General features: G+C 38.5%; 1 protein-coding gene across 4 annotated transcripts in view; it reads right to left on the bottom strand.

The window, feature by feature from the left end:
• Positions 1-17696, bottom strand: part of LOC126262789 (syntaxin-1A) — a 351940-nt gene that overhangs the window by 80916 nt on the left and 253328 nt on the right. For 3 of the 4 annotated variants that reach the window (XM_049959613.1, XM_049959640.1, XM_049959621.1), the window contains 2 exons: positions 15653-15790; positions 7742-7852 (listed from right to left, as the gene is read on the bottom strand). In XM_049959613.1, coding sequence (XP_049815570.1) covers positions 7742-7852; positions 15653-15790 — 249 coding nt within the window. Of the gene's footprint in view, positions 1-7043; positions 7155-7741; positions 7853-15652; positions 15791-17696 lie in introns of all 4 variants that reach the window. The other variant, XM_049959630.1, reaches the window with a different exon arrangement.

Consider the following 17696-nt stretch of genomic DNA (forward strand, 5'->3'; position numbering starts at 1 on the left):
AGTTGTGAGCATTGACATTATTGCAGGGCCCTCCAAATGGCTCAAGATTTTGATGACCTACATTGCCAACTAGACAGAACCTGGCACAATATCCCTGAGGAGGACATCCAATGACCTTATTAATCACTGTCAAGCTGAGTAACTGCTTGGAAAAGGGGGCACAGATAGACCAATGCATTACTGACTAGCTCAATTTGTGACACCCTTACGAATAAATCATCGAATTTGTATGAAATTTTAATCACTTATTTGTCTGTACATTTACCTCAAATCTAGTGATTTCCATCCCACTCAGATAATTCCTTTGTGGTGCAATTTTTTTAGTGGTGCATTAACAAAATCTGCACATTTTCCTCAATATATCTGGCTCTCATGCTTTGATTTTGTATATGCTTTTCATCTATTTGCCAGATGTATGTAACAAAATTAAGAATAATTAAGTATTTGTATAATCACTTTAATGTATGTCACCACAGCTATTAATGGAATACTATTATTTTCTAATGAATTCATTTTCACCTCTCAGTAGTCTATATATTTCACATATGCCACACAAGGTCGTCTCTCTCACTTAATGGGAAAGACTAAGACTGTGACAGGACTGGAGTAGGATATGTTGAGTGGATGTCTCACATAGGTCCTTCATAGGTGTCTCTCACAGATGTACGACACACTACCACATGGACCGTATCCCTGTGGAATACCCTGATGAAAGACCTGCTCAATACACCCAAGTAGCACATTCACTCCGGTACTGTGACTCTCTTCAGTGCCAATATGCGGGAAGAACAACATTTTGACACTGCCTATGACACCCCCAAATTAATGAACCGGAGTCCTTAGACCACAATACAACCCTCAACTACTCACCTCCTGACAGTGCTCATTCCTTACAAAAGTTATGGTAAACAGCATCAACAGAAATTCAAGATGTCTATATACAAGCACATGTACAATGGTAAACTGAAAAATAAGCTGTGGTTCTACAGAAACAAATTATTTTTCTACTATTTAGTTCTCTTATTGAACATTTGGAAAAAATGTTAGGGCTTCGGATTCCTCAGACAAAGTCTTCAGACAATTTTTGGAACAAGCAAGATTATAGAACTATAAAAGCAGTGTCTTTTGAAAGGTATTATCCCACCATAATTGATGATCTGTCTTTTGAATGGTTCAATGTGACTCACCTTGATTAACACACTTGTGTCAAACTCTTCACAACATCAATTATTTGATGGATGTATTCTAATCTGTTTTCCCCTACAGTCTCTACCCTGTAAGTACCATGGACTTTACTCCCTGGTACCTTAATTTATGTCCTATCATACTATACCTCCTCCCTGTCAGCTGTTTTCACGCGTGTCTCTTCACTGATTCTGCACACAACCACTTCATTTCTAATCTTTTCAGTTCACCTAATTTTCAACATCCTTCTACAGAACCACATCTCAAACATTTTGTTTCTCTCCTTTTTGGTTTTTCCCACAGTCCATAATCCACTATTACACAACACACTGCTCCGGAAGTACATTCTCAGACAATTCTCTCTCAGATTAAGGCTGACATTTGATATTAGCAGACTTTTCTTCACCAGGAATTCTGTCTTTGCCTGTGCTAATCTCTCTTCACATCCTCTCTGCTTTGCCTGTCATGTTATTTTGCTTCCGAGTTACCATTAGTTCATGATTTTGTCTACTTTATGGTCCTCAATTTTTATGTCAAATTATTGCTTATTTCATTTCTTCTACTCCTTATTTACATTTTTCTTTAGTTTAATTTTAATCCTTGTTCTGAGCTCAGTGAGCTGTTCATTCCATTCAATACATCGTTTAATTCTTCTTTACTTTCAATGAGGGTAGCAATGCCATCAGTGCATCTTTCACTAATATCATTACAATCTGAATTTTAAACCCACTCTTTATCTTTCTCTTATTTTCATCACTGCTTCTTAGACCTACACACACACACACACACACACACACACACACACACACACACAGTAGGGGGCTCAAGACTGCATCCCTGCCTTACACACTGTTAATCGCAGCATTCTGTACGCTCTCTCTCGTCTTATTTCTTCCTCTTGGTTCTTGTACATACTGTGTACTAGCGAACCAGACAGTTCTTTGCAATTGCTAAAAATGTATGGGAATCTGAGATATGACCTACTCTCCTCCTCTCCCTCTCTCTCTCTGTCCAATTCCTCTCCATCTCATTTCCATCTCCCCCTTTTCCTCTCTCAATTCATCTCCCCACCCCCCCAAATTCTTTCTTTTCATCTCCTCCTCCCCCCTCTCTGTAAGTCCATTTCCTCCCCCCTCCTCCTCCTCCATACCTCCCCCCCCCTCTTCCATCCTTCCCCTCCCTCTCTGATCCTGACCCTTGTTTATTGTTATCACGTATTCAGATTCCATAGTAGTACTATAATCATAAACCAATAGGCCATAAATACAATTTTCCTGTTTTCTGTAAAAACAAACTGATGTAGAAATCAAAACAGCACATTGTTGACTATGAGTGAGAATATGTATGAGATAAACAATTCATCTAATGGTTTAAGTGCCCTACCACTGCAGTTAACACTGTGAGAAAGAAAACAAAGCCATACACCCTTTCACAGCAGAGCACACCACACCACACCACAGCATTTTCTTTCTTGCAGTTTGCTTCACCAGAAAACCTGTGAATTGTTTACACCCCTGTTTTAAAAAAATACAGTCTATATCCATTTGAATGTTTATTAGAGCATAGTGTAGAAATCCATCTTTCCCTATAACTTACTTCTATTTTCCTATGAATTTAGAATGTCTTGCACCAGTTCACACACTAACTCTCTTTATAGGTCACATTCTATGAATGTGTGTGACAACAGAAGGCAGGCTTAGAAAAATCATTCGTAAGTCACATCTGCCTCTGTCTTCCGGAAAGGTAATATCACCAAACTGATCATTATCTAAAGTATTTTCATTTTTTTTTCCATTTTGTATTATTCTTTTCAGAAACTTGGATGCACGAGCCATTAAGCTAACTGTGCAATAGTTCTTATACTTATCTGTCCTTGCTAACTTCGAACCATGTGGATGATTTTCTTTCTGAAAATGTGATGGTATGCTTCCAGATTTCTAGACTTGGCACACTAAACAACTAAGTCGCTTGGTTATTACTTCCAATGATTTCAGAAATTCCACAGGATTGTTATCTATTGATTCTGCCTTATGTAATTGCAAGTCTTTACAAGACTCATTTAACTCTTATTAATTCTCTATCCCCTGCGTGTTCCATATTGTCTCCCAGTTCTTTCTCAATCACATCATCATCAGACAAGTTCTCCCCCTCACAGAGACCATCAATCTACTCTTTCCACTTATCCACTCTCTCCACTGATCTTCACAATAGAATTGCGATTTACTCTTAATGTCAGTTCCCTTGCTTCGAACTTCACCATAGGTTGTTTTAACTTCTCTGTATGCTGAATCATTTCCTCTGATGACCATTTCTGTTTCATCTTTGTTGATCCATTATGGACTGTGGGACAACAGCTGTTGGTAATTTATTGCATGAAGAAGTTTCAGTTTTTTCACATTTTTCCTTCAGCCTTTTAGCCTCCCTCTACTTTTTATTGATTTCATTCCTAAGTGAAATATTTCTGTATTACTGAATTGCCTTGAGCATTTTTGTACTTCTTTTTTTCATCAACCAATTAAAGTATTTCTTTGTCATTGAAGGTTTCTTCACAGTTCTCTTCTATGTACCTACCTCTGCCTATCCAACTTCTGTGACTGCCTTTAGACATATCCATTCCTCTTTAACTCAACTGCCTACTCTAGTACTCATTATGGCAGTATCTATAGTGCCAAGAACTTCAAATACATCTAATTGTTGCTCTGTACTTCAATATCCAACATCTTTGCACACTGATTCTTTAGGACAAATTGCTTAAACTTCAGTCTACTCTACATCATTACTAAATTGTGATTTCAATCTGCATTTGCTTCTGGAACTGCCTTACAATTTAATATCCGATTTCAGAATCTCTGTCTGGTCATGGCATCTTCTACCATCTCAACGCCTTTTCTGAGTCACCACCTCCTTTTGTGGTTTCTATGCTATTATTGGCTACAATTTATTGCCAAACTTAATTCTGTCTTCCTCAGCCATCAATCTGACTACTGCAGCCACATTCTCCCACAGCTCCATTTCCTATTCCTGCCCATGCTACCAAATCATTTCAAATGCCCATGATTACTGGATTTCCATCTCCCTTAACATGTTTAATCACACATCCAATATACTCATATTTTCTCCACCTCTTCATCTGCTCTTTCTGATGCCTGCCTGATACTTTAATCACTATTGTTTGGGGTTAGTTCACTGTCGATTCTGAGGAGAACAACCCTATCACTGTGCTGTTCATAGTATCTGACACACTACCCTACCATTCTATTCAAAACTAACCCTACTCTTGTTTTATCATATTCTGCTGCTGTTGATGTTACCCTACATTCAACTGCCCAGATATCATTATCTTCTTTCCATTTCACTTCACTGACCCCAGTACATCTAGATTGGCACTCTGCATTTTCCATTTCACATTTTATAGCTTCCGTACTACATTTGAACTCCTGACATTCCACATTACGACTTATAGGATGTTTCTCTTTCATTGGTTTTTCATTATTTTTCTCAGTTACCTCTCCCTTGGCAGTCCACTCATGGAGGTCCAAATGGGGGACCAATTAAAAATCTTTTACCAAAGTAGATATTATCACGACAGTTTTTTAGTTACAGGTCACGTGCCCTTTGGGTACACACCGTATGTCCTTAATGCAGTGGTTTCATTGTTTTCTGCATCCTTATGCCATTGATTGCTGCTGATTCTTCTGCCTTTTACAGACAGTTTACCTTTCCAAGGGCAAGAGGTTGTCTAAACTCAGTCTGCTCCTTTGCCCTCTTCCACAAGGGCATTGGATCTTATGTGTACTGCCAATTTTATTAACATAATGAAACATTGTCAAAAGTAATGTTCAGCCATTTAGCACAAAGCAGTAACATTTACGTATGTCCTCCTCATTCTTTTTATTATAAAGGCCAACACATCTAATAAGTGTATCTCCCATTCTGACATTTCTTAATTACTTGTTTTGTTGTGAACAGTAAAATATGGGAGATTTTAGAGAAACACAAAAATGAATTTATGAACTTAGATGTTTGTTACTTCCTCAAAATACGAAGTATTATTTTTTCCATTTTTTAACAAATAAACGTTATTTCCAAAATTTTGTCCATTTTGTATCCAATATTTTCCTCGTAACTACTAAATTTTCCAATCAAACTTACTGTCTAAAGAAAATTATAATTCTGCAGGAAACTCTCTTCTCATTTGGCTATGTGATATGAAATCCATCACATGAAGTTGCCAGTGCAAGTCTCATCATAATGTAACCTATTCTGAAATCTAAGAGCTTTCTTCAGGCACAAAAACAAATTTAGCAAAGTAGCACTAATTCTGGATGACAATTTCACTGTGTAGAATTAAGGGGCTAACGACAGTGTCTCTTCAGTGACCATTCAGCAAACACTGCTGCACACAGGCCTCCATAAGAGGTGCCTTGTTCATGCACCCATGACTGCTGTTCTTTGGCAATGAAGGCTGGAATTTTCATGTCAATACAGCATTTGGAAGTACACTGAGAGGTGACAGGTGGCCTTTCAGATGAATCACGTTTTATGCTCCTTGAGATAGATGGTTGTTGGCATGTACAGTGTGGAACATATGACAGTATACACCCTGCAACAATGTTACAGTTCTCACGGCATTCCCTGGGTATCCCATCATTCTGGAAAGTACAATGGATCAGCCCAAGTTGGGGACAGCGGTACGATGGTATCTACCAGCAGGACAATACAACATGTCATACAGCTCGCAGTGTATATGTGCAGTTCAAAGAGTGCCAGGATGAGTTTACTGTACTCTGGCCACCAAACTCCCCAGATTTAAACCCAGTCAAGAATCTGTGGGATCACCTCAATCGAGCTGTCCATGCCATGGATCCCCAAGGAAGGCAGCTGAGATGATGTTTGTCTGCGGCATGGCCAGAAAGACATGGAGGGATAGTATCCAAAAAGTGGATATTGAAAACAGACTGAAGCTGTGAGGGTGCAAGACAAAATAACCTCACATTGGCTGAGATGATATGGAACAGGCTACCAAGAGTAACGTGTGATTTAGAAATTTTAGACAGAAACCCCCCCAACATTTAGCCTTCCGCATCACCCACAGGTAACTCAATGTACAGTATTGCACTGTCAACTAATATTGGAAATAATATAGTTATTTCTAACTCTAATCTGGAATTCCAGCTGGTGGGATAGTTTTCTTTCGGCACATACACACATTTACAAACAATGTGTGTATATAATCATTCGTACTGTGCGATTCTTACACTAAAAAATAAAATAAAAATAAAAAAGTATTTCTATTTCAGGGTTTCACAGCAACACTGATGAGAGTCATCTGGCAGAAAAATTACTTTTCTTGGTGACTGTGTTATCCTATTAATTACTTGGTGTTAACTATAAAACAAAACAAAATAGGCATCTGGACAGTTCATGGCTAAGAGGGGTATTTCATCTCATTATGTAACATGGGATTCAAGTGTAAATCATACAAAGGGTAAATCGTTTCTATTTCTTCATGTCATAAGTAACTACCAATATTTATCATCTTCCAATCATAACTTATTGTTTACATTAATGTGACTGCTTAATTCTAAAAAAATTGACTAAATTAGACACTAATTATTAAAACTCATGTTGTAACAAGACAATATAATAACCAAAACTAAAATTAATATATTATGTAACAATCTGTTTAATTGCAGAGAAGATTAAAGGCTTGCGATAGAGCTAGATATGCAGGCTACAAAAGCAATACTTAGAAAATAAAACAATGAGGTAGTAGAGAGAGTGCAGTTCAGACAGAGTGAGTTTAGCAAACAAGTAAGCAAGCAAGCACCCTGGTTATCACAGATGCCCCATCTTACCTTAGTAAAACTGGAATGCAATCGCCGAGCCTTGGTTAACGTTTTACTGGCGATATCCACTTTTTCTCTACCTTCGTCAACGTGATACTGAATCCTGTCAATTGTTGCATCCTAGATGCATTCACGCCAAGCCAGCGTGCCATAGTGTAGGATTTACAGGATGTGAAAGGTTGTACAGGGTATGGATTTGAAAGTGGATTTTGATAGAGGGTGTTGACCAGCAGGAAAGAAGTTAGTAAGCAAAATAGTGGTGAAAAATAATTTTATTAAAAAAGTGCAGAGGAAAGAAGTTATCACACATCAAAAATTACATTCACATTAAGAGGAGAAGGAGTACAGTTAGGGACCAGACAAAGTATAAACAATTGATACACACACAGCACAGAAAATGACAGGCATAACCACCAAAACAGTTATTGTTAAATAGGTAGAAGATTGTTTTGTCAGTAAAACCCAGAAAGAAGGTGCTCATACACCGAAGTAGGTAGAATAAGATACACAACAGCAATAAATGCATATGAACAGTTACATACACCAGAACAAATAGTTTCAAGATTAAGAAAGGATATTTAATGCCAGAAGATTGTAAGTGGTTAAATGAAATGGAATTGGGAATAAAGATGGGGAAAAGAAAAAAAAAGAAAGAAAAATTAGCTTTCAAAATATGTGTAATACAATATATAGTAATTTTAACTTACCCGCCTAGCTTTACTCTGGTACCTCAGCGCTTTCTTTGTGTCTTGTGTGGCTGTTTGGACATAGTCCACTGCATGTTCTACATGATATTCGATACGGTCTATCATTTCTCCCTAACATCAGACAGCCCAGCAACAAAAACAAACCAGAAAGGACAAAACACTTACCATTTGCCAGAAAAATTCACAGTATACATTTACCAAACACAAACATTTAAGTCACTATACATACAAAATTATATGAAACGGTCACTTTTTAACGGAAAACTTAATATGTTAAATGCATGACTTACTACATACATCCTACACAAGATTTTATCATCAATGGCCTCAAAATACATATTTTTGGTAATAATACTACAATACACCTGAAAAACTGCAGTGAAACTATGCTAGGTATTAGTGAATAAATCACAGTAAATCATGTTGCTAGAATGAAATGCCTTCAAGACAAATAAGCAGATAATGGTCTTGTTTAAGTTTCTCAATGTTTGAAGTAATGTGATGGAATTCCCACCAGTCATTCTGCACACTAAGACATACGCTGACTATAAATGTACCTTTGTAAAACTGGAATGTAATCCCCTGAGCCTTTCCCTTTTTACAGGCCTTTCTTGATTGAAAACATTCTTGGCAACTCATTTCTGGGTGAAGTTTTTCGTTTATAGGATTGTAGACTGTTTACTGCAATTTTTCACATAAATGCGTCTAGAAAGCACTGTACAAATTTCATTACCGAGGCAGTTACACAGTGGTGGGAGGGAGGGGATTGGGGGGGAAGAGGCTTTTTGAAACAGCCTGTGAAAGTAATTCTTACTCGAGTTCATACATATCAACTGCTATGTTACTGCTGCACTCCAATACCATTTCCCTTACTTGCAGATTTTCAGCGATAACTATATTAATTTTACAATCTGATTATACAACATGAACCAATCCAAGGCTTCAACTTTTAACAGGCTTTGTCCCACCATTACCAAAGTACACAGAGGGTTTTTCACAATGGTCTGGGATCAACATCTTCGAATAAATGGATATGTGGGGAGTTTTTATTGTACCTAAGCTCAGTGGCATTACAAAGACAGTATAAACTTTGAACTCTCAATCACATCTGCTGTTCACAAGCTCCACTGAATCATGGAATGTGAAGTGAAGCAGAGGACAGGGGTGGGGGGGGGGGGGGGGAGAGCTGGGGAGGGGTGGGTGGGTAGAGCCTTCATGCAGTTATGGAGGGATGCAGAAAAGCCTGTGACATGTTGGAATTTTGAACTGGTCTGTCAACCATTTGCAGTCAGTGCAATTATTCGCACACTGTCCATGAGAGGATTGTATACAGATCTAAAACCCAGTATAATCAACACAGTATAATCAACACAGTATATACTATGCACAGAAGAGTACCACTCTGTTGACTGTAATCTTAGGGAGTATACCACAGTCCAAAACAAAGTCTGAGGCCAAAACACACAGTTTGGTATTATCACAGTGGATAAGCAATCACAAAACAGTCACGATGCAATATAATTCATAATCACAAAATTTTGAAAGTGAGAACAATAAAATAACATTTCACAAAGCAGTATCTTTGAAACAATTTCACTGAACAACAAATTAGTCACTTTCTTCCAAATAACCTTCATAAAATGATCACCATTTCTTAACACTTGCTGTTTTGTGTGGCATAGGCTATATGAAGTTACAAACATATCAGTGTCTGACTATTAAACTCTCAACAACTTATGGTGGTTGACTAGAATGTGTGGTACTGTCATCAATCTTTCATGCATTGTTTGTGATGGTTCCAGTGATATTTTACATTGCTCCATACCACGAATCTCACATTTGGGTTATACTTTAAAATTGCAGATGTCAGGCAGTTAATATATAAGCCCATTGGATACTAATATTTAAATATTGGATGCCAGTTACGGTCTTCATGAAGATATAAACTGAAGACGGCTATATTCAAGTCCATGATCATATTTGGCATTTTATTCATGTCCACCATTATTGCACATTATCACGTAATTCATAATATGACTGGTTTTGGTTTACCGTCACTACCAGATCTGTCAAAAACAAAATGGACAAACAACTAATGTAACAATAATAGGTTTAATTCATAGAAAATAAGAGTCGACACAAAAAAAATTAAGACTACATAATAAGGATGACATGGCTGACTGCCACAACATTCTACAATGAGTATTCTGATATGGGTATCTATGTCAAATGTTTTGTGCAAGTATTTACATGATCAAGTGCTAGCAGCTAATTGACGGTATTCTATACTTATGCAAACACGACCTATAGCCGGTAGTGCATTAGTGATGAGGTAACCCAAGTACCCTGCCTGCATCACAGATTCAGTAATTTCAAATAGGATATTGATCATCATTAATTAAGTGGTTTCAAATGCCTGAAGTATGCATCACATTGTATCATGCATTAGGTTTTACTGTTCATTTATATCTACATCGATACTCCTACTAGTCATTTCCTTTCTTGTACCACTCTCAAATAGAGCAAGGGAAAATATGCCTCTGTATTATGCCTAATTTCTCATATCTTATCTTCGTGGTCTTTAGGCGCAATGTCTGTTGACAGCAAAAGAATCTTTCAGCAGTCAGCTTCAAATGCTATTTATCTAAATTTTCTCAGTATGTAGCAGCCCGCCTCTGAATCGCTTCGATGTCTTCCTTCAGTCCAACCTGGTACAGATCCCGAATTCTCCCAGTAAACTAAGGTTGCACTGTCTTCTCTACCACAGTTCTCACACACTCATTCCACCTCATACAGTTTTGCCACGTTACTCCCAGATATTCAAATAACTATGTGCCAAGCAGGAACCTAGTAATACTGCATCCGAACATTACAGGTTTTCATCTTCCTACCCACTGACATTAATTTACATTTTTCCACACTTAGGGACAGCTGCCATTCATCCAACCAACTGGAAATTTTGTCTATATTTTCTTTTATCTTCCTACAGTCACTCAAATTCAACACCTTATTGTACACCATGGCATTGTCGGCAAACAACCGCAGACTGCTGCTCACCCTGTCTGCCGAATCATTTATGTATTTGGAGAACAGCCGCAGCCCTACTACCACACTTCCCTGGGGCACTCCTGACGATACTCTTATCTCTGTTCTGCTCGATAGAAAGTGTTCATCATACTGGGTTCTATGACTTAAAAAGTATTCAAGCCACTCACATATCTTGAAACTTTCCACATGCTCATACCTTCAATGAGCACTGTAACAAAGGCTTTCTGGAAATCTAGAAATATGGAATCTGCCTGTTGCTCTTCATCCATAATTCGCAGTATAAGGGCAAGTTGAGTTTCGCACAAGCGATGCTTTGTAAAACCATGCTGATTCATGGACATACACCTCTCACTCTCAAGAAAATTTATTATATTTGAACTGAGAACTTGTTCCAGGATTCTGCAGCAAATAGAAGTTAGGGATATTGATCTGCAATTCTGCGGGTCTGTTCTTTTAACCTCCTCATATACTGGAGTCACCTGCGCCTTTTTCCAGTTGCTTCAGACTTTGTGCTGGACGAGAGATTCATGATAAATACAAGGGGGCCAAAGTCATATTACTCTTTGTAAACTGAACTGGGATTCCATCCTGACGTGATGATTTATTTACCTTCAAATCTTTCAGCTGTTTCTCTACACCAGGGTTTGCTTATTACTGTGTTGTCCATACGGGAGTCCGTCTGATGGTCGAATGACTATGTTTGTACAACTCTCATGTGTGAATGATTTCTTGAATGTGAAATTTAAAACTTTGGCTTTCATTTTGCTATCTTCAGCTGCCATACCAGACTGATCAACAAGGGACAGAATAGAAGACTTAGTTCTGCTTAATGATTTTACATAAAACCAGAATTTCCTTGGGTTCTTTTGCTAAGATGTGATGGTGGTAGTTGTATGCTTCAGGCACAGATCGTCTCACATATGCCCGAATCTCTACTGACATTCGCTTGTCCTCATTTGTGCATTCCCTTCTGAACCGAGAGTGCAACAATCCCCATTGTGTGTGGGCTGCCAAGCTATCTGATCAAGAAAGCTTTCAGAAAACATGTTCAAAAGCATTTCGCATGACTGTCTATTTATCCCCACAATGATTCCATAGACATTCCAATCTATACTCTGTGGGTTAAAGTCACGTCCAACTAGTTTTGCATATCTGGGCATTCATGCACAAGTGACCTTAGTATTTCTTTGAAAATCTCTGGAATTGTCACAGCAGACTCGGGTGGCCGATAAAAAAATCCAACAATTAACTTTGTTTCAACAACACCTGTTATATGTGACCAGGTAACTTCACTGTCCCACACAATTTCGACCTCACTAGAGCCAATGTATTTGTCAACTGCACTAAACACTCCCCCTCTTATGGTCTCTAATCTGTTTTTCTGATATATTTTCTACCTAAGGTTCAGCCATCTCTTGGTCCCAGGAATAATTTGAGCATGAGGACTTTCGTTGCGGGCAGTAAATTCAAAAACTTTATTACAAATACTTCAACAGTTTACTGATAAAATTATGACAGTCTGAGTGACTTTATTCTGAACAACGTTTGAATTCCCTTGCTGTGTATCGACTGGCCAGTGTTCATCATAGCACCTTGCACTACTGCCTAGCCTGAAAGTCCTCATGCGCACTCCACAAGTACTCCGCTACCAGAGAAGCTGCTTCGTTTGTGTAGTGCATCTCAGACCTATCAAAGGGAGTCCAACAAATCCCCGCATCATAATGCAGCCAAGACTGTCACGGAGTCAACAAAGCCTTTGGTTGAGACCCTCCACTCAGTTCCAAATGAAAGGACCCTGATAAACTTTGGGAATGACGCTGCAAATTGTGAGCTCTGCTTGCACCCTGCACATGAGGCCAGCAGTCTTAACCAACTCCGCCAGACATCTCTACGAGCTATGGATCACCTCAGAACCCATGCGAACGACACTGTTGGTGACAACACAAGCCAAAACTTGCAGACTTTTGCACCCTGCTCACTCAATAGTAGCAGTCTAGGCCACCTCCACATGTTTGATGAGGCCCCTCAGTAGACACACAAAGTGCACATTGGCTTTTTTTCCAGCACTGAAGAGTATCTGGCTAAGGGGCCCCATAATGAGCCTAACATTGGAGCTCCCAATAACTAGTAAGCCCCTTACCCTGTGTGTCTGCTTGGACCTTGCTGAAGGAGTGGCCACGTGTCAACTCACAAGGTGAATGGGCGAGGCCAGGTGGCCTGCCTCCACAATGGCCCTCCACCTCAAGTGACGTGAATGCATTACCACCCACCACTCACCCTGCTGTGAGGGTGAATTGACTGTCGTGTGCACCAGGAGGTGCCTCGGAAGCAGAGCCCATGGGCAAAACAAGAAACATCTGAGATGCCTCATGCAATGCACCACATTCTCCACCATCGCTACACCTTGAAGCTGCTGCCTGAAGGTGACTGACCATAGCCAAATGTGCATTCAGATGTTTGCGAACTGCGGCCAGCTTCTACAGACTGAATGAATTTACAAACAGCACACTTAAGCTAAGCAGAACGATTTTAATTAATGATTATGAATATCCTATTTTAAACTACTGAATCTGTAATCAAATCCAGCCAAACACGCATATCATCTACTCACGATTTCATCTGATGATGGCAGTACACGAAAACCAGTGTATTATAGAGCAATGTGCAATAAAGATGGGTAATTACGAAAAGCAAACTGAAATTATCTCAGTTTGAACCTTATAGCCCACATATAAAGTTTTGAAGAGAGAATATCAGGTGTGGTTGGGTTACATTTATTGAAGCACTTTCTTGTAGTAGTGAGTAGTTGCAAATATGATCCATGAGTGCAAAAAAAAAAAAAAAAAAAAAAAAACTAACTTTCTGCAGTTTGCAAGACTGCCTGCCTATAATCTTTCCAGAATTTGCAATCCACACAATACTGAGCACCATTCACATAAAGGTACAAGTGTGGTTTGCCTGCTTATGTAACACATCGCCAGTCCTTCATAGTTTAATTTAACTAAACATTGTGGTCAGCCATAGTAGTTACGGCTCTGTTGTATTTTACTCTGAACAAAACACTCATGTGATGAAAGTTTCCTCAAACGTCCATTCTGAAATAAGATGACAGCAACTGGCATTAACATCTTACAGCAGTAACAAGCACAAAGGCAATAGTTTTGAACCATAAGCTGCAACAATTTGGCACGCAAACCCATAAAGACAAATTTTTAGTTTCAATATGTATGTGAATGTCTTGCACAATGGAATATTCCCAATACTTTTGCTTCAGAAGGACAGTACTCAGTGATAAATACATGAAAAAGGGTATTTACTTCAATGGATGACCTTTTAAACATCCACAGCCAATCATATTGTTTGTAACTCTATCCCGCTCTGGTGTTACAGAAGGCACACAGAGAGATACCTCCATTCTTAATGATGAAGAGCATTTCATATACAATCAGCATCCACTCAAACTTGTCAGATGCCACATACATATGGATAAAGTTACTTGTCTCCAACATTCAAGTGACTAATTCTGTGTTCAGTGAGGCTATTTGCCAGGAAATGAATCACTGTAAAGAGAAACTTATTAAATTTGAAGGACATGTATCAGGAAGATACATATTAAGCAACAATTTGAATCAAGACGAAGAATAATGAACTTGATCTAAGTTTTGTGAACAAATACATTGAAACTACACTGTTAATCTCAAACATACAGTTATATTCAAGAGGTAGATTTTGTGAACATGCTCTTAACAAAAAATTTAAATTTTTCTGGAATACATATACATCGTTCCACACAAAATATTTATCTTGAAAATATTCCTAAGGTACATACTGCAATTGTCACTGAAATTTAGGCAACAAAGGCAAAAATTAAGTTATTCTAAAACATTCACACCACAAACACACTTACAGGGAAACTATAATTTAGCAGTGCACACAATTGCCTCCATCTTTTTTTTTGATAAACCGAAAAACACATTGTTACAAAAATTAGAGACCACAACCTTTTTCATCATGCTGTTACTGCTGCAGCTGCCACAAATCTATCAAATTTCTGATTCAGTATTTAATAACTTCCACATTTATTGAATATAAAATTTATTATGAAGTAACTTCTTTCATAACGTTGTTTCTGCCAAAGCAGGAGTTGTTACACCTCTGTGAAGGTCCAGGAGTGGAGTCGACAGGGGACGGGGCGGCGGCTCGAGGGCCGAAGAGCTGGGTGCATGCGCAGGGGAGGGGCCGCAGCAGGACAGTGGTCAGGCTGGAGTAACAGATCTCAACCAGAAAAAGTAATCTAGGAATGTAGAAGAATGAGGTAGCACATTTAGATCAAGTGCCTACAATATCAAAAGATGTAATGAACAAGTTGCAGCAGCAGCAGCAGCAGCAGCAGCAGCAGCAGCAGTGGTGGCGGCAATATTATAATGTTAAATATATCTTGCAGAATGCATATGTAAGTCTCAAAGTAGAGAATGAAAGTGGAAGTAAATTATAAATAATTGTTATCTTTTGTTCATCTTTCCATGGGTGGAATCTGAGCTGTGACAATGCAAATATAATGTCCCATTGGGATCTGAAGAAACTAGCTTGCCTTTTGAAAATAAATACAACCTTTTATAGTGTTTCTTTACCTAACTAAATAATATATCTGGCACTTATTATTGCTGAAATACATACGAATGTTTCAGTGTTTTGTGGATTCTACATCACAGAATTATTCACATGAGAAAGTCTACCACTGAAGAAAATTTTAAATGTTGTTTTGCACAGAATGAAATTTATTAAACTGATATTAACAGATATGTATTTTACAATTTTTTGAGCAATATAAAATTGATGGAAACAATATTGGCCAATACATACCTGGCTTTCCACTAACATTGCCATGTCCATGAACATGTCGTGCAGTTCCCTAATAGAGTTTTCTAATTTGATGATGTCTGCATGCCTTGCTTCTATGTCTGCTAGGGTCTGTTTGGCTTGCTGAGTCTCCATTATTATCTGCAATATGTTTTGAGAAAGTTCTATTAATTTAACTGCTCCATATTTTAATGATGTTTTGTGAAAAAAGGGGGGGGGGTGGAAGAAAGAGAGAGAGAGAGAGAGAGAGAGAGAGAGAGAGAGAGAGAGAGAGAGAGAGAGATTGGGGGGGGGGGGGAAGAAGAAGAAGAAGAAGAAGAAGAAGAAGAAGTCGAAGTCTTGCTAAAACAACACTTGTGAAGTCAGTACAGAAAATGGTCTGTGATGAGAATTTATCCATGTTCCAAGAAACACAGAGAGAACATTATTGTAAAACTAAGATTTTGTTTTCAGTTAATATTGAAAAAGCTTCGCAACTAGATGCTGTAGTGAAAGGAAACTACTGCAAGGGTATTATACAACCCTTCATGGCAATATGTATCAAATACATGCATTGTGCAAAAAGTACAGGTAGAGAGTGGAAGATGTGGATGTATTTCGGTGCAATGGTGGCACGGCACAAATAAAGGTTGAAATAATGTTTTTAAACTTAAGGATCTTCCAGAATTTACTGTGCCAAAAACAGGAACTGTATGCATTCTGTTTACTTACCATTTCAAAGGTACTAGCAGAAAAATAGTAATTTAATGAACCAAATTCACATGGATGACAACTTATTTGACATTCCCAAGGGATGTTGTTATGTCACACATTTTCATCGCAACCCACCCACCCACCCACCCACCCACCACAACCACCTGTCACATTAACGGGCTTCTAACGCTTACAGGAAAAAGCTAAAGAAATGAACACACTGTAAAAGGAGGGAAGAAGCCCCTCTATAAAAAAGCATAAAAGAAAACATTAAAAGCACAATAAAAAAAAGGAGGTCTGTCAGTGACAAGAGAGAAATCTACTGCAGATGCTAATCCATCGGTCCCAATCTCTATTTCCTCTTCCACTGCTGCTGGACCATTTCTTTGATTGTTAATACTTGTTTCTTCCATTGCATCCTTGGACATCCCCTTGGGCATTTTCCAGCAGGTTGGCAACGGAGGACTTGGTAAGGGAGGGATCTATCTGTTTGAAAGATGTGACCAAACCACTGCAGCCTGTTGTGCCCTAATATTTCGCCAATGTGTGGCTTTCTGAACCACCGGTACAGGTCTTCTTTTGTTCTTTGCTCCCATTTACCTTCCATGGTGTCTTAAGTTGGGTCCATAGATCTTTCGATGTATCTTCCTCTCTAAGGGCCACATTTCTGATGTCACCCAGGTTTCACAACCAAATAAAAGAACCTGCCATACCAGTGTCATTTACATATGGACATTATTCTTCTTCTGCGATATCAGTTGTGACTTGAATAAATTGCTCAGACTAAAGAACGTGTGACTGACGTTTATTAATCGTTCATGTACCTATCTCATCACTTCATTTTCATTATTCAATATTCAATATAGAACCTCGATACTTTAATTACTGAACTTGTTCATAGGCATGCCTATCAACAATGGGAGAAGGAGAGCTTAATGATGTACTACAAGGTATGTCATTTTATCCTCATCCATAACCGGCCCAGTTTTCTTCATACTGCTGATAAATCAGGAAATATCAGCACATACTTGCTCCAATGTGTCACCAAGAATCACAATCTCCTCAGCAACTGGCAGGACTGTCTCTGCCCCCTACCATCTCCAGTTCTCTGATACTATCAGTGTTATGGCTTACTTTTTACAAGGCCAAGTTTAATATTATTGGCACCAATGGATCTCCTTGAGTGTAGCAAGTTGCAATTAATCTTATCTATTTTGATGAGATGTGAATGGCTCTGAGCACTATGGGACTTAACATCTGTAGTAATCAGTCCCTTAGAATTTAGAACTACTTAAACCTAACTAACCTGAGGACATCACACATATCCATGCCCAAGGCAGGATTCGAACCTGCG

Source organism: Schistocerca nitens, chromosome 1 (genome assembly GCF_023898315.1).
Source record: "Schistocerca nitens isolate TAMUIC-IGC-003100 chromosome 1, iqSchNite1.1, whole genome shotgun sequence".
In the NCBI taxonomy this organism is placed as follows: Eukaryota; Metazoa; Arthropoda; class Insecta; order Orthoptera; family Acrididae; genus Schistocerca; species Schistocerca nitens.